This window comes from Natator depressus, chromosome 16 (assembly GCF_965152275.1).
Source record: "Natator depressus isolate rNatDep1 chromosome 16, rNatDep2.hap1, whole genome shotgun sequence".
NCBI classification, from domain to species: domain Eukaryota; kingdom Metazoa; phylum Chordata; order Testudines; family Cheloniidae; genus Natator; species Natator depressus.
This window is the reverse complement of record NC_134249.1, coordinates 13,784,836-13,811,150: the sequence shown is the minus strand read 5'-3', so window position 1 is coordinate 13,811,150 and position 26,315 is coordinate 13,784,836. Positions and strand designations below refer to the sequence as shown.

The 26,315-nt window shown below is 43.0% G+C and overlaps 1 protein-coding gene across 3 annotated transcripts; it reads right to left on the bottom strand.

Annotated features, from left to right (window-relative positions):
• Window positions 1-1,395: 1,395 nt before the first annotated feature.
• Window positions 1,396-25,565, bottom strand: ODF2 (outer dense fiber of sperm tails 2). Of its 3 annotated transcripts, none has more exons than XM_074973604.1 (21): window positions 25,348-25,394; window positions 23,175-23,259; window positions 22,216-22,369; window positions 19,749-19,874; window positions 18,867-19,037; window positions 16,950-17,116; window positions 15,867-15,996; window positions 15,369-15,500; window positions 14,566-14,640; window positions 14,281-14,352; window positions 13,145-13,261; window positions 11,003-11,188; window positions 9,896-10,005; window positions 8,723-8,858; window positions 7,893-8,003; window positions 7,090-7,194; window positions 6,262-6,420; window positions 5,314-5,414; window positions 4,112-4,274; window positions 3,607-3,732; window positions 1,397-2,739 (listed from the first exon to the last, which is right to left on the bottom strand). In XM_074973604.1, exons 3-21 carry the CDS (start codon window positions 22,321-22,323, stop codon window positions 2,566-2,568), a joined length of 2,469 nt encoding a protein of 822 aa, XP_074829705.1. In that variant the 5' UTR covers window positions 22,324-22,369; window positions 23,175-23,259; window positions 25,348-25,394; the 3' UTR covers window positions 1,397-2,565. The 3 variants fall into 3 exon arrangements, with proteins under 3 accessions (XP_074829704.1, XP_074829705.1, XP_074829706.1); XM_074973605.1 differs by having other exon boundaries at window positions 22,216-22,327; window positions 25,348-25,385; XM_074973603.1 differs by lacking the exon at window positions 22,216-22,369 and having other exon boundaries at window positions 1,396-2,739; window positions 25,348-25,565.
• Between the last annotated feature and the right edge of the window lie 750 nt (window positions 25,566-26,315).

Here is a 26,315-nt window from a genome sequence, read left to right as displayed (position 1 = left end):
TTCTTTATCTGTAAAATGAAGATAATACCAACTGGAGGAAGAAGGCTAATGCCATGCTGAATGTTTACATTGCTTCAAAACTCTGCTGCACACTTTTAAGTGCCTTCCTCTCCCCTGTATTGCATAATGACCAAGGTTTATGTCTGGAGCATCTGGTATACTTCTATGAGGAGGATATTAAGATAGATAGAGCAGAAGAATTGTTATGTTACATATTAGTGTACTACCCCTTGTCCCATTCCTGCAGCAGCTTTGTGCCTTGAACTGCACTGAGACCATGGGAGGTCCATGCATAAAATGGATGGCGCATTAGGCTCCTTACCAAGGAGTACACACAAAAGCAAGAAAGAGAGGGATGCCTAGATGATGAAATCTAAGGAGACAATCTGGATCCAATGAACTTGGAACAGAAAACTGAACTAACTGTGACAGCAGTGTATGAAAAGTAAAACAAATTCCAACTATAGAACAATAGGATCTCAGATTAACTGCTGAATGATAATGCAATACAGCAGAGGCAGATGCAGTACTTAGAAATCCCACCCCAACTGCTAGGTGTTCCTGTGGGAGAGAACAGTGATAGACTAGGGATTCATTCAAAAATAATGCTGGGAGGTTTACAGTCATGGAAGACTTCAGCTGCATCAGAACAAGAGTTCTGCATGCTTACGGAAGTGAGCCAACTCAGCCAAGAGGGCTGCCTATGTATCATTCTGTCTCTGAAGAGACATACAAACACCAAGGAAGCTGCAACACATGGAACGTATGAAGGAGCCAACATTTTCATTTTCCACAACACAAGAGAACAGAGAAAAGCACTGAACCCTATTAAAATCACAAGACACAAAGGGCTTTTTTCCTTGCTGCCTTTGGCAAATGTAAAATTCAAAGTCTAGGATACATGGGCAATTGAGACCTTGACACTTCTCGATTCAGAATGACAGGACTATGGTATTTTGTGCTGGAGCTAAAAACTGAAAGCTTAAGAACTGATTTTCTTGATTTTATCATACATTTGACTATCAGTGAAGGCTAGTGCAGACTGCTTTCTCCTCCCTTTATTGTAAGGATTCATTTCCCCTCAAGCAACTGCAGCATTATCCCTAGTCTCATGAACAAATTTATGTATTTTGAGCACCAGTGCTGATGGTTCAAAGGTGTATTAGTTTTGATCTTTAAAATAAGATTAAATTTTTAAAAAATCCATGAATTTCCTTTGAGACATTAGCTCCTACAAAACACCAGAAGCATGATGGAGGGGAACGACAGTAGAAAGACAATGAGGCAATTTACAAGATGAAGTGTCAACCTCAGAAACACCACACATTTTAAAACTTTTGAAGTTTAATAATTTTATCATAGCACCTTTTTTTTTAAGTTACACATTAAAACAGAACTCTCAAATACTGATTAAAAGAAACATAGAAATCCCTTATCAAACATTCCACTGATTACTGCATCTCATATAAACAGAATTTAAAACAAACAAACAAAAAAACACCAAAAAGCCCCCAGCCAAACAGCTGTGGTTGAAATGAAATGAATGTTTACTATATTTCAGAACAGCTGCTTACTGGAGGACACAGTAGAGCCCACAGACCTTGACATTTCTTCACATGCCAGAGATGACCTCACATCACAGGAGTATGTGCAGGCTGGCTCTGAAGGCAAAGCCAAGCATCAAGTCTGTCTTTTTATTTTATTTTTCCCCTACAGCTGACTCAAAGCTCCCACTGTATTTGGACTGGGGTCCTGATTCCAGACCCACTGAAATTAATGTGACTCTTTCCATGACTGCAAATGGCTTTGACTCAGACCCTGGGATGTGCAAGAAATGCAGGATCAGGCTGTTGGGAGGAAAAGGTCATCCAGAAAATATGCAGATTAGAAGCATTAACACACACCAACCACACACTCAAGAACGATAAAGGATCAGACAGTATTCATGAATCAGGTGAGAAACCTTCAGAAGATACAATTTCATTGTTTCCCAGTACAAAATTGTTTATAAAAAAGGGTGGATGATCAGGAGGTAACCCACTCTCAGCGTGGATTCCAGTCACTTAGTTATCACTGTTGGGTTCACACTTGTACTGGTGGCACTATCTCCCAATATCCCCATTGGTCAGCTGTATCAACACAGTATGTGAGAGTTAAAAACAAACATGATCTTTGCAGTGTGAGAAAAGAACATAAGGTAGGAAGAGCAAAAAGGAAGAGATGTAACTCTTACAAAAATAAAAAATATCTAATATGATTAATTAAAAAGACCACCAGGTTAGTTACAAGAGAAGTAACCACTGGGGGATTAGGAGATGAAAAGGAAAGCATTCCCCACATACTCCAACCCAGATTTGCAGTGCCAAATCTCCAGATAGAAAACTATCCCATTTTTCTGTTGTACACCACTGCAGCTCCATCTCACCCACACAACAAGAATGCGGGGAAGACTTCTCTTTATATGGACTCTGAAATCCCAACCAGTTTTCTGCACAAGATATGGCTTTGAAATAAGGCCCCCTTTTTGTACCTCTCAATAGCAGAGGGACAGGGAGGGAACTATTATCATGGAGGAGATCGGGAACGGATAGGTGAGCTCAATAAGGCACTTTCTCCAAAGACATTGGCGTAAGAGGACTTGAGGAACTGGACATAGTTTTGCATGCTGCGGTTGGTGCTTTCAGACTGCTCCAGGCGATCCTTTAAATCCTGTAGACGGCTTTGGTATCGGTGCTCTGACTGCATGAAGAAGACACAAAACACAGGGCTGAAGGCTAGAGATTTTTCATTCTAGTCATGCTAGTCTTAACTCTTATCATTCTCTGGGATTTTTACGAATATGGCACTGCAACACACACCACTTAACACTAAAAGTCTATCACTCATTTCACTCAGTCCCAACCCCACACATCAACTTGTATATAAATGCTCAAGATAACACAGCCAATCAGAATAGGAACTTAACATTCTGATTAACTAATGGTTGAAAACAAAACGGAACCACTCTCTAGGAAGAAACTCAGGAGGTTATCACCTGCTGTAGGTCAGCCCTCTTCCAATCCCAGGGCTAAAGGAAACAGGGAAAGAAAATGGGAGACCAAATGTAAAAGATCCCCTTCAACGAGAACAAAATCGTTCCCCTAGCAGGGAAACACTCCTCAGCCCCTCTCTTGTACATCCAAAGGTGATGAAAGGGAGAAAAATAACTCCCCCCTAAATGTAGCAATACCTGCACTGTCTGGATCCCTTCCGTTCTCCAGGTTTTTGATGTAGTGTTTGTCTGAATAGTATGGTGGGTCTGATTCTCCTCTCACCAGTGTAAATTAGGAGTAGCTCCACTCAAACTGTTAGTATAAGTGACGAGAATCAGGCCCCATGTATGTGACTTAGATTGTAAGCCTCTTGGGGCAAAAACTACATCTTCCTCCACACTTTATACTTCACCAAGCACACTAGTGTGTTTCACCATCACAGCAGACACAGATACACTGCAACAAAGTTACTGTACAATTTCTTCAGCACACTGATGGGACATGGGATTACAGACTCTTACTGCTGCATCGAGGCTGCTAATTTATCAACAACATCCCCTCCAAAAACACTCACATCTTCTTTGCTCCGACGCAGCTGGTTTAGTTCTGTTTTCGTCCGGCTCAGCTGGGTCTCCAACTCCAACATCTTGGACTGGGCTGCCCTCTCTCTAGATGCTGCTCGGTCCCTCGTTTGTTCCACCTACAAGTAGGAACAAGGCAATGAATTTTTTGCTTTGGCAAGAGTGTTGTCCATACAAAATGCTTTGCTTCTGCTATGGTAATAACTTCCTCCCCCTTCGAGGAGGACTGGACATATTTTTGTACGATTCCGGCAAACACAAGGAGCATCTGAGTCTAGCATTTTTCCTTCCATTTGTGTGTGCCTACTGGAGACAAAGTACCAACTTCATTTTTTTGCTTCTGCTTCCTACAGATAATGCAGCAAGAGAAAGCAAAATTAGAAGGTTGGTGATGGAATGTAGAGGTATCCCCTTCCATCAGCTGGTAACCTGCTCTCCTGTAGTTCGAGAGTTTCACTGTATTTGATCATTTTCTTACTCTGACAAGGAGTTACTAACCTGTCTTTTGGCATCTTCAATGGCCATCTCCAGCTGCCGAGCCAAGGAGCTACACTCACGGGTTTTCTCCTCCAATCGCAGCTGGGATTGATGGATAGACTCCTCCCTTTTAGCTATGACCTGAAGGAACTCTATGTTCTGTGCACCCGTCGACTCTAGTTTCCTGGGTTGAGACAGCAAGACAAAGAATTTTATTAATCATTAAATACAATTTGGCTCAATATGCCTCTCCTTCAGGTCACTGGTTGGTCAGGGGACAGATCAATCTTCAACTTCCCCTCTAAAGTCAGGACCTCTGAGCCAAGCAGAGTTTCACACTTCACTTCTAACACCAAATAATTTCAAGATGGGGGGCATACTGAGAATACTCATTGACCTGTCCTCACCACAGCATCACCAATGAAAGAGTGTAGAAACACAGAGATACAGGAAATTAAGGACTGCCATACCTGATCAGACCAGTAGCCTATCTAATGCAATATCCTGTCTCTGACGGTGGTCAGTACCAGATGCTTAGAGGAAGATGTAAGAAACTCCACAGTGGACAGTTATGGATTGCCCTTTCTCATTGATTTCAGTGAAGCTCCTCCAAGAGCCAATGGTGTGGGACCAGGCCCTTTGTTCTTGTTGATTTTTCTAGTGTGCCTGCAGAGGACTTCAGAGTGGCCCACACAGAAGAAAATTTCATGAACATTTTTCTTCTTAAGATTACTTAAGACAAAATACCAGACTGAAGACTCAGGGTGGGCACAGACTCAGAATAAGAGCCAACCTGAACCTTCTTTGATTACATACAAGTAAATCTAATTTTTCCTATGCTCATGTCTCTGGCACTTCCATATTTCAGCAGGGACCAGGAATAACATAGAAAAGGACAGTCACAGAGTATTTCCAACCTGGCCAGAACAAGCAAGTACTTGAAAGCTCATGAGGGGAAAAAAAAGGGATGGGGGAAGAAGTAGTCCTTCTGAGATGTTTTCCTGACTAAAAAAGTTAACACTCTCTCTACAGAAGCATTCCAAACTTATGCAGGCCAGACCACCTAACTTTCTGATTTAATTCTACAAAGGCTCTTAAATGCATAAAGGCTCAGGGAGATGGAAAGGTACACAAGCAAGCCAGCAGCTGCCTTAGTGCCTTGAAAAAGGAACGAGGAGAAAAAGAAGTCAGGCAAGGAGAGCAGGCCAGTTATATATTCTAACCTCTCCAGCTCCTCTAGCTTCAAGATCAGCTGCTTGTTCTCCTCCTGGGCAGATTGATACTTCTCTCTTGTCATTTCCATTTTGTCTCCCTGGAACTCAATCTAAAATGACAGAAAACAGACCTTACGTAGGAGGTCAATACAAAGCCAAGACCAGCCACCTCAAATGGGTGCTGTTCTTGGGGAGGAGGAAACCCACAGCTATAACACCTTAATTCACAATTCTGGAAAGCCGTGGAGAGGGAAATGGAGGCAACAGTACGTGAAACAGCAAAAAGCCACATGTCAAATTTGTGTAGTTCCTCCACGTAATGTTTAGACCCATCATTAAATAGAATTTTTCCACACCACATATGAGTGGTCAGTGCCATAAGAGCTTGACAGTAGAGCAGCCACCTGCAAGCATAGTGAAGCATGCAGATTAGACGAAGCTTGTGTGTGGTAACAGGGCCGGGAAGAATTCAGAGCCTGAAATACTGAGAAAGCTAATGATTTGCATGAGATTATCAAAGCAAAGTGCGTAGGCCACAGAATCATTCAAGGCCCCTGTTGGCATGGCATCAGGAAGGCAGGGGAATAAAATAAAAGCAGAGCAACATTTGTGAGCAGATGGTCATGAGAGAGAGGCAGCCAATAAGTTGATCAGGGTGACAGAAATGAACGAGACACCATGCATTTTGGGTTCTGCAGCTCTTCAAGACCCAGTAAGACTCTGCAACTAAGCAGTTTGAAAGAAAGCCTTGAAATAGCAAGGAAAGCCACCAGCTAAGTTACTATTCTCCCTAAACAAAGACATGCCACACATCTTTATTTTGCAGTGCAGATGTTTTAATCATTTCAAAAAGAGACGAGTACAGAGGCAAAGACTGAACTTCCTGCGACTAGAAACTCATCTTGGTCCCCGGCTTGCAGACAGTGCAGCTGTGGGTCCTTTCTGCCAGTCCCTTACCCGCTGACGAAGATCTGTAATCATGGCAGAAAGGTCCATGTTCTTTTTTTCATAACTCTGCAGCTGATCCTGACATTCTGCCAGCTTTGTTTCCGTGATCTTCAGGATCTCGGGCAGCTTTTCTAGTTCAGCAAGCTGTCTCTGGAACTGCTTCCGAGCCTGTAGTGGTGAGAGGAATGGAAGGACAGAGTGGTCAGTTAAAAACAACTAAACATGTGACCTTATTTCAGACATTTCTGAAGAGTCTGGGCTAATCAATTTTTGAGTTGGTTGCTGCTATCTGTCCACCAGAGCATCTCTGTTTCCCAGCAATAAGGGCATCTCAGATGCCTGGCCAGCAATGGAACTGCTCATTGTAATGCAGATTCCTTCCTCTATTCCAAGACACATTCACTTAGATTCTCAGATTCCCACAGGGTGCGAATGTCTACAAATCCAGGCTTGAGTTTTATTAATGTATACAGTATTCTTGAGAACAACTGTTCCATGACAACCACTGAAAGACAGGATGCACAATTTAAACTTAATGACTCTGAACAACCCTCTCCCCAGTGAAGGGCACCACCTCAAATGGACACTATGTATTTGACAAGGCCCCTCATGGGACATTCTGAAAATTCAATGCACTTGGCAAAATAAACACTAGTTTGCATTTCCATTCTCCCTTGAGCTGAGATGGGGGAAAAGGCAAACCTGTCTGGAGGACATCTTTTATCTCCCTCAGAGTCCAAGCACATTTGTTTTCGACTATACCAAGAAAGGAGTGCAGCCCCGAGTGGCTGCCATGTACCAATTTAATGGTCCAGGTTTTCTTAAAGGAATAATTACCAACTCAATCTCCTTGTTCATTTCATCTTTTAGTGTCTTATTCTCTTTGTCACAAAGCTCCAGTTTCACAGTCACCTCATCGGCTTCCATTCGGGTTCTCAATACCTGGGCACAGAAAGAATTGGCACATGACTATGTTAGGGTTTTCAATCACAGATTGCTACACGCTGGCACAATTACAATTGTTGAGATCCAGTAGCAGGATTCTTGTGAACCTCTGGACACCCCCACCCCAAGTTGTGGAGCTTTTCCACCTTTGTACTTTTTATAGCCTTCTCACCCTTCTTCGTGCTGTCCTCCAAAGATTTCCCCCTTTGTGCCTTTCCTCCCTACCACCACCACAAAACCCAGATCTCAGCAGGGGCAGCAAAGGAATAGCACTAGCCAAGTGGAAGGGCCGCAGAAGGTATGACTAGGATTAGACATTTTACTTCTGGATTTGCTTCTTAAAGTGACAATTACCAAGATCAGTTCTAGACAATTTATACACTGAGCAAGATCTTTACACATGGACTCAGCTTCTGCTAACAGAATGGGTGATCAGAGTGTGCAGAGTGAGGCAAGTTTTCTACAGTCCAGAACAAAGCAGGTGGCTGCCTACAGAATTTTGAACAGAATAACCTATAAAAGCTTTTGCATAAATAGATTTTATTAGAGCCATGAAAACCAGAAAAGTAAGACGACAGAGCATCATCTAATAGCTAGCAAACAGAATTAAGGCATGAGAGAATAAACCACAACAGCAAAGGAAGAAAACAAATTTGTGTGAGGAGGGAAGGAAAAAGGAGGGTTGAATAAAATACCTGAGACTTGTAGGTTTCAATCAGCCCTTCATAGTTCCTCAGAGATGCCTTGAGCTGCTGCACCTCCATCTGAGCTTGGTTCAGCTTCTCCTCCACTGGGACCATGGTAGCCTGAATGGAGAAGACATCTTCTATTCAAGAGGCCGTGCTTGGAGCAGGCTAAGTTGTCTCCGTATACATTAAGCTAAGTTAGAGCAGGGGCTGTGAGCTTCACCAATGTATGCCAGCAGAGAACATGGCCTTACATCTGCATGACAGTTGTTCCATCATATTCCAAACACTTTTAAATGAGCTGTGTCCACTGGATCAGCGTCATGCTTGGTTTATTTGGACTGAAGCTTTCTTTAAAGGGATAATCAGGTACATTACCTACCATACCATAGATGGTTATGTAAGTGTCTGGAGAGGATGTCAGGCATCTTTCTATTTTGGAGGCTGTGGTTCTCCCTAAAGATATGTTTTTTGTTCCCTGTCCAGCTGTATAGATGACACAATATACCATCCAGGAGACCAGACAGGTAAGCATATCTCCAATCCCACATACTGAATCAGAGGGTAGAAAAAGCCTATTCTTCCCCTCCCCTAACAAACCTTATATGTTCCTCTCTTCACAAATTTCAGCCTACCTCACCCAAGTCAAACAATGGAACACAGGACTGAAAATACAGTCAATCCAGCTACACTTAAGGTTTCCAACACAACTTGATCTGACATCAAATGGGATCAAAGGAGATAATTTCTCTCTGGACTTACAGGGGTAGCAGCTGCTCACTACAACTTCTCCCTTATGCTAACATTTCAGCTACAAAACGCCTAGATATTCAACTGACCTTCAGCCTTTCATTCTCCATTTTGAAAGACGTGCTCTCTGTGGCCTGTCGGTGCAGTTTATCCACCAGAGCATCTCTGTCTTCCCGCATTTTGTCCTCCATGGAGGTCTGCTGCTCCAACAAGTCTGTAATACGGCTGCCATGCAGGAGGTGAAATTAACCATTAAATGACAAAAAAGAAAAAAGTCTCTTGTTCTTTGAAATTCAGCTTCAGGAACAAGACATCCTTTCTTTACTCCCCCTTTTCCCTCCACATCTCATGCATGCACACACTACTGGTTGGCTATACAAACTTCACTCTGGTTTCTTCTGCTGCTCCATTCCCTTTGGGAAAACAGGCACACAGATGTTACTGGGCTGCTGGCATTTCATTGCAGTGGCACTGATACATTATATCCGAGTTGTATAGGCTAATGCAGTTGTACCCATCCTTATTACACAGAAGGGCCACGTAAACCTAAGCACCTCAAGTCTTGTGTGGGCCAAACAGATTCTACGTATTTTAATAAGATTTAAAGTCACCTGTATTGATTTATAATTTTAAGTTCAGCTTGTCTCATATGCATTTAGATAGAAACAACCTACGTACACTATTGTCTATTTACAGACTTGTGTACATTAAAATGATGTAAACATAACAACAAAACATGAATGAATTGGCCATTAGTATATTGTTTTGAAGCAGGCTGCAGGCCTTATGAAATGCTCTGGTGGTCCACGTACAGCCCACGAGCCATAGGTTTGGCACCCCTTGCTAATATGGTACTTCCCCCTCTTGCTCCTATGCTCAGTTTTCTCTTTGGTAACTGCACTGTGATGATACTGACAATTTTTGCCCCCAGCTCCACAAAAACAGATCAGCCTTAATGAAACTACTTTGCATTTAAATAGTCTCTTTCGTTGTGAGCCATTCTGAGATCCTTCAAAGAAAAGTAAGTATATATATTTTACAGAATGGGCAGCAGGCACAGGGATAAGTGACAATCAACAAATCATTGGGGCAGTCAGTAGTAGAAGCCAGACCTCCTGGCTCTCAGACCCTTTCACCACTAGACCTTGCTGGCTCTAGCTTTCAACTGAGTACTTATGCTCCAACCTGGAGACTTGAGGAGTCCCTTCTTGAACTAGTATCCCAGCTCCATTCATGCTGGCTCCCCATGCCAGAGCTCTTACCTGTTCAGCATAACAATCTCAAGCTCCAGGTCAGTCTTGTCCTTCACTACTTTGTTGTAGCGGCTCCTCCAGGACTCCAGAGTGGACAATGCCTCAGTAACATAACTGTCCTGTCCAACATGAGAAAGATGTGGAATGAGAGAGGCAAGACTGACAAAAAAAAAAAAAAAAAAAAATCATCACAGGACAACAGTGATGTGAAAAGTGGCACACGCCACGGTAGCAACAAATATCAAACACTCTGGAGATAATACTTCCGCTCAACAGTAGTCCGGTTTGAAAAACAACATTAATTCCTTTTACCACTCCATGTCCTCGCCAAATAACATTTTCAAATGATGCTGTCAGCTCACAGCCATACTGGCAGAGAGAGGAGGGGCTCCTCTTTGAAGACAACAAATGCAGTAGTTAGGAATGCAAAGCATAGCTAAGAACCTGCATTGGCCTTGGACAGAGGAGATAACCCCAAAAGAACACAAATTACTGAAGAACAGGAAAGGGACAAGTGGTCTAAAATGTCTGAGCTTTTCTGGTTTGTCCTAGTCCCAGCCTTCCTGCTTTTGCTATATCCTCCAATCCCCTTTCCCCAAAGGCAAATCTAGGTGTCTTATTTATTTATAGTCTCTGCTCCAATTGCTTTCCCCAATGATTTCCTCTGCCAAAATAAATTCCCATTTTTTACTCCTACTTTCTTTCCCCTTTGCCACTATGAACATTTTCTTTGTCAACTACCAATTCCATGCATAACTCTGAAAGCAGCTCAATATTGAACCAGCATACAAGTACAAAAGCAAAGCGAGGCCCTGCAACCTTTTGTCCATTTCCCTCAGCAGGCTCTAAAGGTAGGAAGGAAGTCTGAAGAAGATCAGATCTGCTAGTTTATCACATGATCCTGTTCAAAGGAAGGAGCAGTGAACAGTGACAGCTGAGAAAAAATAGCTTTGTTTTAAATGCGGTGCAAATGGGCTGAGGCCCCAGTACAAAAATAAATCTCATTAGATAAAGCAGCTCTCCCGCCCTGGGGTTGGTATCAGAAGTCAAGGATATGCCCACATACAGACAGAGACTCTAAAGGATTCTCTTTCCCTCCTCCCCAGGACCAACTACCTTTTCTGCTAGCTGTACATTCAGCTGCTCTGCATATTCCTCACTGCGCTCAGCCCGCTCTTTCTGTGCACGTATGGCTTTCTTCAGGGCCTCCTTATCACGCTCCCCCTTCTGCCTCAGCTCTTTTAGCTGTTCCATGATATGTTCCACCTCCGCCTTATGCTGAGCCCCACTGCGCTCCAGATTCTGGAAAGGAAAAGAAAAAAACCCACATTCTATGTGAAATGCTTTATCTTCAGTCAAGAGGGTCAACTTATCTCCCAGCAGCCAAGGAGAGAGGTAGACATAAGCCATCTATCAATGTGGTCCATCATGGAGCTAAATAATCTCAGTTCAGTCTGCCATTCCTACTGTAGCTTGGTCCACTTAATTCATGGGATGAGATACAAAAGGATCTTGAAAACCATTCTTGCAGTGGAAAAGGTGGGCTGAGATGCCAAACTCCCAGTCTTAAAAGTAGCATGTAGTGTTTCTGTGTGCTGATAAACACAGCTGCCAAATTTCACTCCTGAGGCAGCAACTGGTTCCTCTTAGTGCAACTTATAAGTTATGATAGATCCTTTAACCTTTTCACTCACAGTGTTAACATATGCTAAGAGAGGTGTCTCATTCTCTTGTCCTAAAACCAATGAATAAGGGTAATACGTCTTGGGAACCAGTTCAGGAATTATGTCTCAAGAAGACTCAAATAGCAGTCATTTCCAATATTTCTAGTCTTAGTATAGAATGTAAAGGTTATTATTACATCAGAACCAAACAAAGGTAAGCTCTGAACTCTTTGCATTTGGCTCAGTGTATTTCAATCTAATACCTAGTTTAAGCAAGTGCAATTCTACTGACCACAAAGCTGCACATCCTTACACTAGGCCCAATATTTATTGCTGTATGTAAGGACAGATTTTAGCAAGATTATTTTCTTTCCACCGTGTGTGGCATACTTCTGCTCAGCAATGAAGTCATCTTTCCTGAGGCTTTCCAAGGTAGATATAGACCTAGCAATCTTTTGTTCTACATAGGAGTTATCTCCTTTCAATTGAAATGTATCTGCCTTGATAATTCATTGTATAGAAGAACATACCTGTATAGCGCCTTTTTCTTAAAATTACAGAGATAGTTAACACACAGCTTTCATCAAGATAACCCAAGGCAACTTTCTTCATCTCAGTACCTAAAAACTGTCATACTGATTCAGACTATGGTCCATCTTGACCAGTATCTTGTCTCTGACAGTGGCCAGTACCAGAGCTTCAGGGTGAGCATACAGGACAGAGTGGTTGAGGTGCTCCACCCACCTTCCGCTCCTAGCTTCTCGCAGTCAAGAGGTTTAGGGCCACTACAAGCATGAGATTGCATCCCTGACCATCTTCGCTAATAACCTATCCTCTGTGAACTTAGCTAATTCTTTTTTTTAAAACCCAGTTATAGTTTTGGCCATCACAACAACCCATGGCAATGAGTTCCACAGGTAAACTGTGCATTTATATAAAAAAGTACTTCCTCTTGTTTGTATTAAACTGGCTGACTATTACTTTAATCAGGTGACCCCTGATTTTTGTATTGTGTGAAAGGATAACAACACTTCTCTATTCACTTTTCCCACACTATTCATGATTTTATAGGTCTTTGTCATATTCCCCCTTCGTTGTCTCTTTTCTAAGATAAACAGCCCTCATTTTTATAGTCTCTCCTCATATGGAAGCCGTTCCAGACCCTTGATCATAGGTATCACCAGTGATACAGTGAAACAAACATGTGTCTTTGCAATCAGATAAAGAGACCCATGGCAGGAGTTTCTTTTTCCCCAGATAGCAAGTTAAATAGTTTCCCATCCCTCCTGATATGTGGTTCAGCAGAAACCATCTATTTCACATAACTAATTTGAGGGGAAATCTAAAGTAACAAGTAATTACTTGGAGACAATTAAACCTTAAAGTTTATGATTTCACTTCACACAAGTGAAAAAAGAATTTTAGTTCTCAATCAAAGTTACAGAAGAAAATGTACAACAATGGCATAAGTGATGCCAGCTTATGCATTTCATTATTGGATGGGCATGGCATGGCATAGTCAATGACTGCCACTCTCTTCTTCAGTGCAATCAGCTGATCAGTTTGAATGGCCTGGTGAATACCGAAAACATACCCGGATCTGAATAGCCAGACGATTATTTTCAGCTTCTTTATTTCGCAGCTGAGCTTGTAAATGACCCCTCACAGCTTCCATGGATTTGGAGAGTTCGCATGCTGTCTTCGCTTGATCCTAAATATGAAACAAATAGGACTAAGTGTCGTTTTCCCAGGCATCGAAGCAGATGGGACATTTCACACCACGCAGCAGTTCAGGCCTCTGCTTCAACAACCACCACCAGCTATCACAGGATCTGCCAGAAAGAGCACTCTCGGAGACTCATTTTCTTAGCCATGGGGGCAGGGAGGCAAGACATGTCAGTCAAATTTGCCCAGTTTAGCTAGAGTGTGTAAGCTCTGAGGGGAGAGCCATGGCTTGCTGGAATCCAGCAGTTTTGTCCAGAGAGTTATGAGAACAAAATGTTTACAGAAAACTACAGTAATTCTAAGCACCCCAAGAACCAGTATTCTGCATTACGGTGCTGATGAATGGTATATTCCCTATTCCACTACCACAAGCCCTGTCCTTCTCCCCCACTCCCTGAAGCACCCTCACGGATCCCTCTCTCCATTCAAGTGTACCAGGATGGGATCCCCCTCTTTCTAAACTGGCATGGAGTCTAGACCCCACAGTCACCCTGGTTGACCAGCCTGCAAGGATTTGCTCTGAGCCAAAATACACTCCACTCTGGCCAGTGTTACCATGTGTCCATCTGCTTCATAGGAACTTGGAACCAGGGGGAGGCAGGGCACATTAGAACCTGAGGCCATGGGCAGCTGATGGTTCCCAGCAAAAGGAGATCACCCATCAGGACTTGCTGCAGCAAGGCACCTAACTGAGCTCTGCCTCCAAGCCCTATGAGACCCTCCTGAGCAAAGTGTGCAATAGCAGCTTTGGAAAAACCCTAGGAATAGCCAGTCCTGAGGTGACATCTATCATTTCACATTTGTTGCCTGAAGTATTTGTGATGGACGTTATCAATAAATCAGCAATTCCATGTGGGGATTAGATAGGCATCTGCCAGTTCACACTAGAAAGCAGGACCTGCAATGCCTTAATTCAGAATAGCTGCCTCAAATTCCAGACCCTTGTTACAGTTTTGAAGGTTCATGTGTGTTCAAGGAGAGGTTGTAATAGAAAAGGGAAACTACCTTTTCTGTCTGTATTTGACTGATGAGATCTTCCACCTCCTTCTCTTTCTCCTGTAGCCTCATCTTCAGATTCTGGAAGACAAACACCACCCAGATTCTAAGTGACTTTGTTGCCAGCAGTGGAAAAAAGGAGCTGTTAAAAAAAGGCCAATGTAGCTTTCTCCATCAGGCTAAATGGCACCGCTACAATATATATCACAATTGGTCACCCATGTTTTAAAGAATAAACTGTAAATCTCATTTTTTCCCCCATATACTGAAAGCATGCTTTTGCTCTTGCATTACCGCTTTCTCTGCATCCGAGTCAGACAGCCTTTTTAGCAGCAACCCCTGCTGCTCCATCAATTTCTGTGCATCTTTCTACAAGAGAATGAAGAAACAAGAGCTCATTAAGCTTTTTCCAAAGCCACCCTCAATGTCCTAATCCCAAGAAAATGTGCCTTCCAATTTAAGATGGACCTGAGAAAAATATCTATCTATGCCAGCACTCAAGCAGCAACTCTCAGATAACATTAAAAGGTGTCAACCCTGCCAACAATTTCATTTTCAACCCTCTTCCCCTCAGAATTCCCATCCCAGAAACACTTCCTCACTCCCATCTCCTTTAACCCAGTCAAAGGGGATACTAAAATACACAATGGCAAACTAAGATCTTGCAAATGTATCCCACTTTGGGCAAACACAAACCTTTGCTGGTTCCTTTTACTGGAATCATGGGTGGCTGAGGAAGTACTTTGCCACCGACCTGCCTTTGACCAAAGCAGCACGTGTTCAACAAGCTGCAGTAGGAATAGTAATGACACTGAAGTATTATCACTCCAGCAGTTTGCCTAGCACTCCGAGCTGTTAACATCTTCACACTAGGATTCAAACTTTATCTGAGCCTCAAAAGGGAGGGGTAAGGTCTATATTACAGTTAGGAGAACCAAGGCAGAGGGAGGTGAAGCATTTGTCCATGATCACATAGCATGTCAGTTGCAGAACTGGGATTAGAGCTCAGGAGTTCTGACTCCAAGTTCTGGTCTCAGTCCACTAGCCCATGCTGTCTCCTGTAAATCAGGGAAAGTTAAACATGCAGCACTGCTCACCTCCCGGTTGTGCTGTTCTTTAAGTAGATCCCGGAGCGTCCTATTGGTTTCTTCAAAAGTGCTTAATTTCTGTAGCAGCAACTCTTTTTGCCTTGTCAGCGTATTAACGTCTGAGCTGGTCATGTGTTTCTCCTAAAAAAAGAAAGACATGGCCATATTTCTCTGCAGTTCAGTATCTAGAGTCTGGTATGAGCGATGTGTACAATATAAACACAGAGCATAACAAAACAACTTGAACATCAATGTCACATCCACAAAGGGCAGTGGGATGTTAAGATGCTGGCTGATAAACTCCCATTTGTAAATTCAAAATGACTTCAGATTTAACTTAATCTGGATTTCAGTACCTTCTGTGCCCAAAGGCCTATCAAGCAATTAAAGCACTAGAAACCTCTCCACTTTCCCTTGACAACCTCTGAACCAGTGATTCTGTGACAGCTCTTGGAACAGCAACGTGGCAGTACATCAAATGCTACGGTGGACGATGCCATCACTTACATTTTTGAGTCTCCCAATCGTATCCTTCAGCGCATGAATCTGTTTGGCTGCTGCAGCTCCATCCATCTCCGCCTCAACTAACTTGGACATCAAACACTCCTTCTCATGCTGCAAGTGCCTCTTCTGCATTCTGCAAGAAGAACACAGCTATCAGAAGAATGGATAGCCAAATGCAATAACCAGGCTGCACTGGTGAGGTCATCCTTAAAGGAAGCATTGTAATTAGGGTTTCTGATTAGAGGTTAACAGATAAAACCTCCCAAACAAAAAGATAAACCACAAATACTAGAAATGTACCACTTTTCAGTCTTGGAAGTGGGTTGTGGTGGGGATCAGCAGACCCTACCAATCCTCCTGTACTTGCTGGAAGCTCATCTATCAAATGGGGAATATCAGAGGGGGCCAATGTTGGGGTTCTCTCAGAGCAACCTCCCCCACCAAATACTAAACCACAACACCTTTTATCCTGGATATCAACAGTCCTAAGGACCTATATCACCCCCCCAGAAATAAGCCTCCAAAATGGTATCAGCTGAACATGAAGCTGGACATTCTAAAAAACTGGAGAGAACACAGACAACTAGAACTCAGAGAAACCCTTCATAAAGGGCTCAAAGCCCTTCACAAGCCTTAAAAATTATTCATAAAGCTCTTCTGAAAGATTCAGAGATTTATTCTCCATATAAACTTTAGTATGATGGGAGGAAGAGGGGAGATGATGACTCACAATCAAATATGAATGTTTTACTATGTCCCCACTTAGTGAAAATGGGTAACAGAATGAGCTAAAACATTACTTGCTTCCAAATAATTGCCTCAGGAAGGCTGAGACGGATTTTTCGACCACCACAATGAGATCCCTAGGCAAAAATAATGTCACACTGAGGAAAGAGGGTTTCACTGCACCATTAGGCAGGAAGCAGATATAAGGAAGGAGAACGCCAATTCTGCAGTGCCACTCAGCCCTATACTCCTGGGGCTAACCAGAATTAAATTTGTTAATGTTTTTATAAAGGAGACAAGTGCTCTTTAAACATCACTATAGTACATGTACACACAGGAGTTAAACGGTAAGTTCTTTACAAAGTAAGATCTTTCTCCTCCTTTATGCGCTCAATGTTACGTCGGAGCAAGGTATTCTCATGTTCTGTCTCCACCAGCTCCTGTGTGACTTCATCTAGCTCATCCTTCTGCTCCTCAAGGAGACGCTTTGCCATCTGCTGTTGTTCTTCCCGCTTCTGTGTCTTGGCCTAAGGAGGACATCTTATTTTTATGAATATAGAGCTTTACACAAGTCAAGGTGCTTTTACGGCATTACAGATAGTTCAGATCCCCCACCACTGAAATGCAGCAGCTGGTTAACAGCACACAGCAATGCTCCTCAACAGTTTAGTAGATGAGGGAGGGACGGGAAGGAGCTGATCAACGTAGCCAGCAGACCCCCCTGGGGTACCCTTATGGACCCGCAGACCCGTTCGAGAAACGGTGCTACAGATAAATTGCTGAAGATATTTAGGAATGTAGACTGAGACCTTACACTGGAATTTAACCAAGGCACCAGACGTACTGCCTTTACTCAATATAGAAGAAGGGCCTAGTGTTCCCCTGTCTAATTAAGGTTAAAACTGGTGACATGGATTATACTTTCATGTTATATCTACAACATTAGCCTGGTTAGATCCCATTTACATTTAAACCACGTTGTAACTGGTTTGGAGGACAACTGTTTGTAATCATAGCATGATAGGACTGGAAGGGAGATCATCTAGTCCAGTCCCCTGTATCATGGCAGGACCAAGCACTATCTAGACCATCCCTGACAGGTGTTCGTCTAACCTGCCCTTAAAAATACCCAATGATATTTCCACAACCTCCCTGGGCAATTTATTCCAGTGCTTAACCACCCTGACAGTTAGGAAATGTTTCCGAATGTCCAACCTAAACCTCCCTTGCTGCAGTTTAAGCCCATTGTGTCATTAACACAGTTTGCGATACACCGCCCGTCTAGCCGTTCAGGCCAGGGCCCTCACTTGTGTGTTCTTCCCACTGTACGTCTCAAAAGCCAAGGGACCAGCTCAGCCCTGTTGTCCTCAGGTGTGATTATTTGAGTTTAGACATTTGAGTTACCCTATCATGTAACTGACTTTTGTTTTTGGAGCACGGACAGGCTTAAACTACTTATGATGATAACAGTCTACCTAACTCAGAAGTCCTGTTTTTGATTATAGGTTTTTAGATTTTTAATTAAAACCAAACAAAGTTACATAGTAATATAATTGGGATATATTGCCTGCTCTGGGGGAAGCTGAAAGAAAGGAAAATGCCTGTGGTCTGCCCGCACCATGCTGGGCCTGTTAGAGGGTTTGGACATCACATTAAATCTACACTTTAAAATTCTGTATATGCAGACTCTCAAGGGACAGCTGTTAAAATATTGACAAGTACTTGAAGGCCATTTAGATTACATGGGATAACATTGCGTCACTGAAGCGTAAGTTCCAGTAGTGAGCCAAGAGGAATATATTGTTCAACAAGACAACCCTGAGAGCCTATGGGTCCATGTGGTAAGACAATACTTTTACCTTTAGGGAGGAACATCTTTTAGGCTTAGGACCTTGGTGGGAACAAGACTTTACACATAGAAACTGAGGCAAAGCATCATCTTGTATGACAAAGAGTCGTCCATGTTCCATGATTCATTTTAACATAAGTAAAAAAGACTCTTGTTAATCTGTAGTTGAGATATAGCTAAACTGAATGAAAGCCGAAATCCAACTTGCTAGCAGACAACGCAAGTGTAAACAACGCATCAGAGTAGCTAAGCCCTTTTCAACTCATTCATACTGGCCTCTAAGAAATGTAACAAATGAGTTGAGCATCCGTTTGCCCTTCATCACTGTACCCCAGTCTTTAGCATCCTCTTGCCAAGTTTCCTCTTTCAGTATCACTTTGCAAGCCCCTCCCTATTACCCCCTGTGAGCCTTTAGTTGGTGGTCTCACCTCATTCTTCAGTGTCCCCACTACATTCATCAGGCTATCTATCTTCTTCTCATATTTGTTCATTTTGCTGTGAATAGCATCTTCCTCGTCTGTAGAGAGGTCACTCAGACGCAGCACCGAGAGCAGTTTTTCTGAATCTGGAGGAGTAATTTCCAAGCGATGGGTTGGTCCCTGGTGGGGATGTAATAGTCATAGCTTTTTTTAAAAGGTACATGCAATGTTGTAACCTTAGCATCTCCAAAACCAATCTAGGATCGAATCACATCTCTGAAAAAAATCCTAATGAGGGCAAGATAAAATACCCAGGCTATAATCCTCTCTACTTCAACCTGTTTCAGTCAGTTATAAAAGGTTCTTGATGGGGAAAAATAAATACTCCCAAATCCACCAAAACAGCACATGTAGGGATTAGCTTGATTGTCTGATTGTCATGAAGGAAGCTGGGAGTGGGCAGCTCATTCAGCCCTGGTGGGAAAAGGGGCACAATACACGCCTTTCTAGAAATCTTATGACAGACAATAGTGGCCTGTAAAGTGAACTGTGCCCCAAGGTAAGGTCTTTTAGAGAGGGAAATAGAAAAGGAATAAATGAAGGGGGATTTCTCCAGCCTTGCAGTATCGGGGTGGGAGTGGGAAAGAGGAAAAAGTGACAGATAGCTGTAGACGAAACAGGCACATGATGAATCCCCCATTCAGAATCTATTTGTACAAATAAGTTTCTAAAAGCCAGAGATAAATATTGGATGTTTAAAATGACTGCCAGGTGGTAGTGGTCACCTTAACTACAGTCTAGCACCCTCCAACCTGCTCCCTCCAATCCCACAGTAAGATAAAAATCTAGTGATCATCTCTTAGTCCAACCCATCCAATTAAAAAGCCATACCTCCCACTTGTAGGCAGACTCCCGGATGGATGTTTTGCCTGGGGGCATCCAGGGGACCTTGGTTTTCACCCGAACGCTTCGGCGCACATTCACGGTATCCCCTTTCATTTTCTGTTTGTGTTTCGGCTGAAGGAGAGAGAAAAACAAAATAAACCTCATAAGACTTTTAAAAAATCATTTAAACCTTTAATGCTGTAAAAGTCAAATGGCAGGACATCATTCTTACAATAGTACCACAGACTGCTTCACATGGTACATCAGAGAGGAGAGTCAGCAGCTGGAGGAACAAAGCAAAGCCAAGCACAAGAAAAACTTATTGCATAAATAGGAGAGCATATAGCCAAAATGAAAGCATTCTTGCTATTTGTCAGACAGGGCCTTTATGACATCACTTGTAGCTCTGCCTCTTGTGATGCAACGAGGGCCTTGGTTACCCTGTGAAAATAGATCTAGCTGGTGTTAAAGCAGGTCTGTCCTTTTTTACATTTTGAGGAGGAGTTTGCTTGCTTGCAAAATTTTACATCAGGATTGGAGTGACAACCTACTTTCATTTCATTTCTTTGGTTTATTTAATGTCTTAGTTTATAAAGCACCAATATTACAAACAGTACCTGGAATGCTGGACATTACAAACATGAAATAAATCAAACTGGGCCCAGTGACAACATTTAAATCAAGAGGACTGGGACAAAAAGCATTCCAAGGATCAAGAGCATAAGAAAATAAGGCCAAGACCTTAAACCAAACCTTAAAAGACAACCACAGAAGGACATCAGATATCACAGGAATTAAGGGGAAACAGAGGTCCCTCAACCAAGAATCTCCTGTTCTTAAGCCCAATTCCAATTAAACCTCAGGCGAGAGAGCCTTGGGTGGCCTAAGGGGAAGTATGCTAGCTGCTGAGTACCATTCACCCAGATGATTATAATTTTACATATAGTCATAATAGCTTGAGTTGGCCTACTGAGAAAGCCCAACTCAGAGAGAATGACAGAAGGGAGGTCAAGGTTAGAGAGAAAAAGGTAGTCTTTCTGGGCAAGAGAGGACACACACAAAAGCACTGCCACAACATCTATTTCTGTGCAGGAAGAGCAAAGTAGGTGGATCCTCCCTATCCCCCAGACCTGACTCTCAAACAGTAGCCATGATGTATTAATGAGGGGTTGGGGTGTGGGGGGGATTGATCTATTAAGATCCTAGAATCACTTTGCCTGCTTTGTGACTAACAGGTATTCTCACTCCTATATGGGTTGATCTTAAGCTTCTTTAATCTAAATGAAAATGCAGACGCTTTTGCACAATTCTGAGGCGTGATCAGAAAGTCAGGTGGTCCAAAAGCAAAGGAAGCATATAGCTGAGTATCATCAGGCATACCCCATTAAAATATTCACTAGTGGCAACATACACACAGTTAACAACTGAGAGGGGGGCAAAGTAACACTGTTGCAGACTCTTAAAGAACAATAAGCTAGCACTCACCACCTTTTGGGTCTTCCATTTCAAGAATGACCTCGACCTCGGAAGAGGATTTCACCCGCTCCAACTAGTAATTGAAACCTAGCCACCATTACCAGCTAATCAATTATATCTAAGGCTACTTGCTAGATCCTCTCGGCCAATGCTCAAGAGAAGATAGTCCAGACTGATAAAAGCTGTCTGTGCACCAGCAGATGACTTCAATCCAGAGTCTTTTTAAATCTAATATTTCACTTAACCTGATCCAGGTGGAATTTGGGATGTCCAGCTACCATCTGCCCAACAACCCTTCCTCCAGACAAAGGGATGATCAGAGAATGGGCAGTAGTTTGACAAGATGTTAACCCAGAAAAAATATGTTAAGTTGGGGCAGGACTTCTATACACTTTATACACAAGCAGGATCCTGCCCTAAGTCAAAATGTGTTAGGTGTCTAAAAAGCAACTGTATAATACAGTATGGTTTTCCTCAGCAAAAAAAGGGTGTCAGGAAAGTCTAGCTGCTAGAGCAAAGGAATGTGTTTTACTCCTGGTTCCGTCATGACTGATTGTATGATTCTGGACAACCCACTTATCTGTGTCTCAGTTTGCCCATCTGTAAAATGGCTAGTGTACTTCCACATCTCATGGCAGAGGGAGAGGTAGCTCGAAACTTAACTAAATGTTTGTAAAATGCTTTAAAGACCATTGGATAAAGGCCCTAAAGAAGTACAAATGGTAACCCAACTATACATGTAAATATAAAACTAAATCACGTATATTACCCATATGAGATACAGTTTCAATTTCTAAAGATTACTTAAAAGTATTGCTGAAAATTCACATTGAAATGAATGCAGTTAAGAAGTCAATCAGTCTTATTTCTCTAACCTACTATCTATTTATTCAGACCTCAAGCGGTAGAAACAGACCTTGAACATTCAGTGGTGCTTCTAGGACCCTTCACTTTTCTGGTTTGTAGCCCTTACAAACACCCAACTACACACTCCTACCTGGCTTTTTGCAGGTGTTGTTTTCTGACCCTTTTTTATATGGACATGGACAGGGGTGTTTTCATCCACATGAACGTGCAAAGGGGGAGATGAGGAACGGTTCTTCATGGTTCTTCTCCGACAAACGGGAAAGGGCAATACAATGAAAGGAAACCTGTGAATAAGGAAACTGGAAATAATAAAATTTCCCTATGCTCCAGTCAAACTGGACAACTGCCTCTAGCCACCTGTCCCCAGACAGCTACAATTGCTGAGATGGGTCAAGGTATTTAGGCCACAGTTTGAGCTTCCTTTCAGTAGCACCTGCCGTTTTGGATCACATGCAGCTTCGGTGTAAGATCTGGAATAACTCCATAAGCTTCTATTTACACCATGGCTGAATCTGGCCCTTCATTTTTGTTTGGACAAGGGATGGTACAGACAATGTAAAGACAGTGTTGTATTGGTAGAGGGTGTCTGTAAGAGTCACCAGAGTTCAAGGTCTTAGAGCATGCCAAGGGCTCTGATTAGCAACACCATCTGATTTTGAGCAGAAATTTTACAACAGGGCCATTATTTTGACTACCAAACTAAAGAATTTGGGAAAACTAAAAGGAATCCATCAGAGGTGCCATACGAGCCTGATCCTGCAAACATTCTTGTGCTTAATTTTAAGCATTCTGAATAGTCCCCTTGATTTCCATGGAACTACTCACAGTTCTTAAAGTTAAACATGTGTAAGTGCTTGCAGGACTGGGGCCTATATTTGTCTCTGCAGGTTATTTCTCATAAATGATGCATGTATTTTATTTCCACATTAATTATGCACTTAACATGCAATAGCAAGGTATGAAAACAAATTCAAAGTAATCAATGCACAGTTTAAGTGTAAAAGTTTCCTTCTTATAAAAGAAAAGTAGCACCACTAACCTGAGTACAGCAAAAAAGAGAGTTACATCATTCCAATCCCAGTTACTTACAGTTAGCATAAGATTATCAGTTTCTTGTGACACTTTTCTCTGTGCTGAGATTGCAGTTCTCTCGTTTTTGATGGAGGGGGGACACCTGATGGCAAAAATATGAAATAGATTACCAATAGGAGAGGATGCTAGTTTCCTTAAGGTTCCCATTCCTTGAGTAGAAAGGTAACATCCTGACTCAAACTTGTTAAATACCTAAAAACCACTCTATAAAAGAGTGTGCCTTAGTGTTCTTTGCACAAGAAATGTTAAAACAAAAAGATTAAAATAAGTACTTTGATTTTCAGGTATGATACACACATTATGCTAGATAATTAATTTTAAGGTGCATCATGTGTCAGACACCTGATTCTGCAGGGTGGATTGGCCATAGAAGAGAAAGACTTTTTATTCTTTCTGACCAGTGGTTTGGGACCAGTGCTTACCAGATGTTCCTGATCCTGAAAACAATATGCACTCTCTTTTTCCAAAATGTTTCTAGCCCTGGCATGTCACAAACTATTAGATCTTCAAGTCAGATCATTCTGATCATCATCTTGCAACTCCTGCCCTTGGAGTCTGATAATTTTAGCTACTGCTGTCTCAGGAACTTCCTACTGTCTAAATGCTCATAACAGCTTTTCAAATGGTATAAAACAGTTTCATATAAGCAAAATAACCATTGCAACTAGCAAAAGACAAAATGCATCGCACTATTGACCCCCTATGCTCATTATTGCAATTTGGTGGGAAAGAGCAGCAAGAAGCGAGGACTACATGGATAAATGGCAGGAAAAAGAATAATAAATTAACAAAGGTTCTTATAGCTCTGTGGAAATAGGATAGTTTTTCTTAATAGATGATGTTTATTGTGGGTTAAGATAATTTGGAAGCAACACAAATGAAACCAGAAAAAGACACTCATATTACAAAATAAGAGTGTCTACACAGGGAGACACAACAATATTAATATTGCGGTATAGGTACAATTATACCGTTATAGTTCTGCCAATAAATTTTCCCATGCTGATGAACTCTACAAGTAGTTTTAGCAACAGTTCAGTATAATTGACGTTATAAAATCTTGCAGCATAAATGTGGTAATATCCAAAGCTATTAGCCAAACGTCAAGCAGAGTCCAAATGCTCAGTGATCATCAAAGGTAAATTAACATTGGTAAGATTTCCATCATCATTCTGAAGAGACTGAGATTTTTCAGTCTCATTAAAATGATTAAGTTTGCAGAGTGAAAGTGTCTGTTGAAGAGTAAAGAAAACAACATACCAGAACAGTTTTAGCAAAAATATTTTATAGAGACAGGGGGAAAAAAATCCTTCCAGCCTGGGAAGATATGTATTTAGAAACTGAGACAGAGTTTGCTGAAGTGAGAGAATTTCTCCAGCTTCTTGTTAGATAAGTGACTGTAAATACAGTTGGTTCGTTTGGTTATCTCAGTCTTGATAAGTAACTAAACCCTATTAATGGGCAGAAAACCTACATCAACTACAGTGTAAAAGAATGAGGGAATTCAAATCCGAACCTTGAAATACTAAGAGCAATATCAATATTCTCATTAGAGCCAGCACATTTTGTTTTTGCCAGCAAGAACAGATATTTTAGAAGAATAAAGGAGCTTTCCTTGTCCAACAGCAATCACTATTACTAACTCTTGTTACTTTACCTCACAGAATTTCTTTCCTAAAGCCCCAGCTTCTGGAGTCATGTTATTTCACAAGAATCTCTTTTTCACAAGTAAGTTTATTTCGCCCACATGGTTGCAAAGAAAAGCTTGAAAATAATGAACCCTAAAGGCTCAAAAAAATAAGACAGCAACGCTGAAGCCTGAAAAAATATTGTAAAGGCTTCCTGACTGTTAAAGCCAATCTCCTGATTTCGGAGCGGGGCGGGGAGCGACTCATGTCTGGACTGCCTGGGGAACTTCACAAAGCGAGTCCTTAGGGGGCGGATGGACGAAGTCACAAGGCAAAGGGCACGTCCCAGACACCACAGAAACCCACCCCCGAAAGGCAGATGTGCCAGAGCAGCAGCAGCCCGCGGGGTGTGACCCGCTGCAGCGCATGGGCTGTGCGGACCCCGTGCCCCTGGCCAGTCCACGCTACCCCGGGGGGCTCGGGGACCCCGATATCCCACTTCAGCCAGCGTCGTCCCCCCCCGGCTCCCCAGCCCCCCTCACCATGCGGGGCCGAGCTGGGTTCGGAGCCGCCGCCTCAGGATCTCCTCGAAATTGGCGGCGAGGCGGCGGTAGCTGTTGCTGCCATGGAGACCCCTGGGCCGGGGCGAGGGGGGACGGGGCAGGGGGCAGCAGCAAGGGCAGGACAAGCAGCAGCAGCAGCGGGACCCGCCGCCGAACTTCCGGGTCCGCTTCTGGGACGCTGCCCGCAGCTCCCCCATTGGGCGATTCAAACCCCCCGTGACCCCGGCTCGCCGCCGCGATTAGCTCCCAAGGCTCGTCGGGGCGTCACAAGAGCCCGCCCTCTTTGGGCGAGCCGGGGCGTGTCACTATGGGAACGCCGGGCAACACGCGAGGGAGGGGGCCGGGCCGGGCCACAGCTGCGCTGAGATGGGGGCGGGGCGGAGATGGGGGCCAGAGGAGGGAAGGGCAGGCGGGAGGAGGCCTAACCCCCACTGCAGGGGAGGAGGGGCGCTGAATCACCTATTCCACAAACCCTAGTATAGGTCAGCTCTGGCAGAGATTCAGCTCATCAACCACCCCCCCTTACCCAGGCAGCAGCAGCCCTGTTCAAAGCTGGTCATATGAAGCCCCACTCTAGGCCATTGCACAGCGTGGGTAGGGGGACTGGGCCCCTGGGAGAGCAGCTGAGGTAACCTGCTCTGCCTGGTGACAAATACTTCTGAGCAAGGCCCCAGGGCAGTTCTGAAGCAGTGATGGCTTATTTACGCATCTGTCACATCCCTGTGTTCTGGCCCCCAGAGTGCCCCTGGAGGCTGGACCATTGTTAAATATTTTTCTCCTGATCCATTTTTTTTTGGTTAACTTTATCAGAGATTTAAAAAAAACAAAACCAACCCCCCCCCCACCTTTTAATTGATCTAATCCATCTCCCCCTTCATACCCACACATGTCAAACATTGTATGAAAAATAACCTGTAATTTTCAAACACTAAAACAGTGTACTGTTG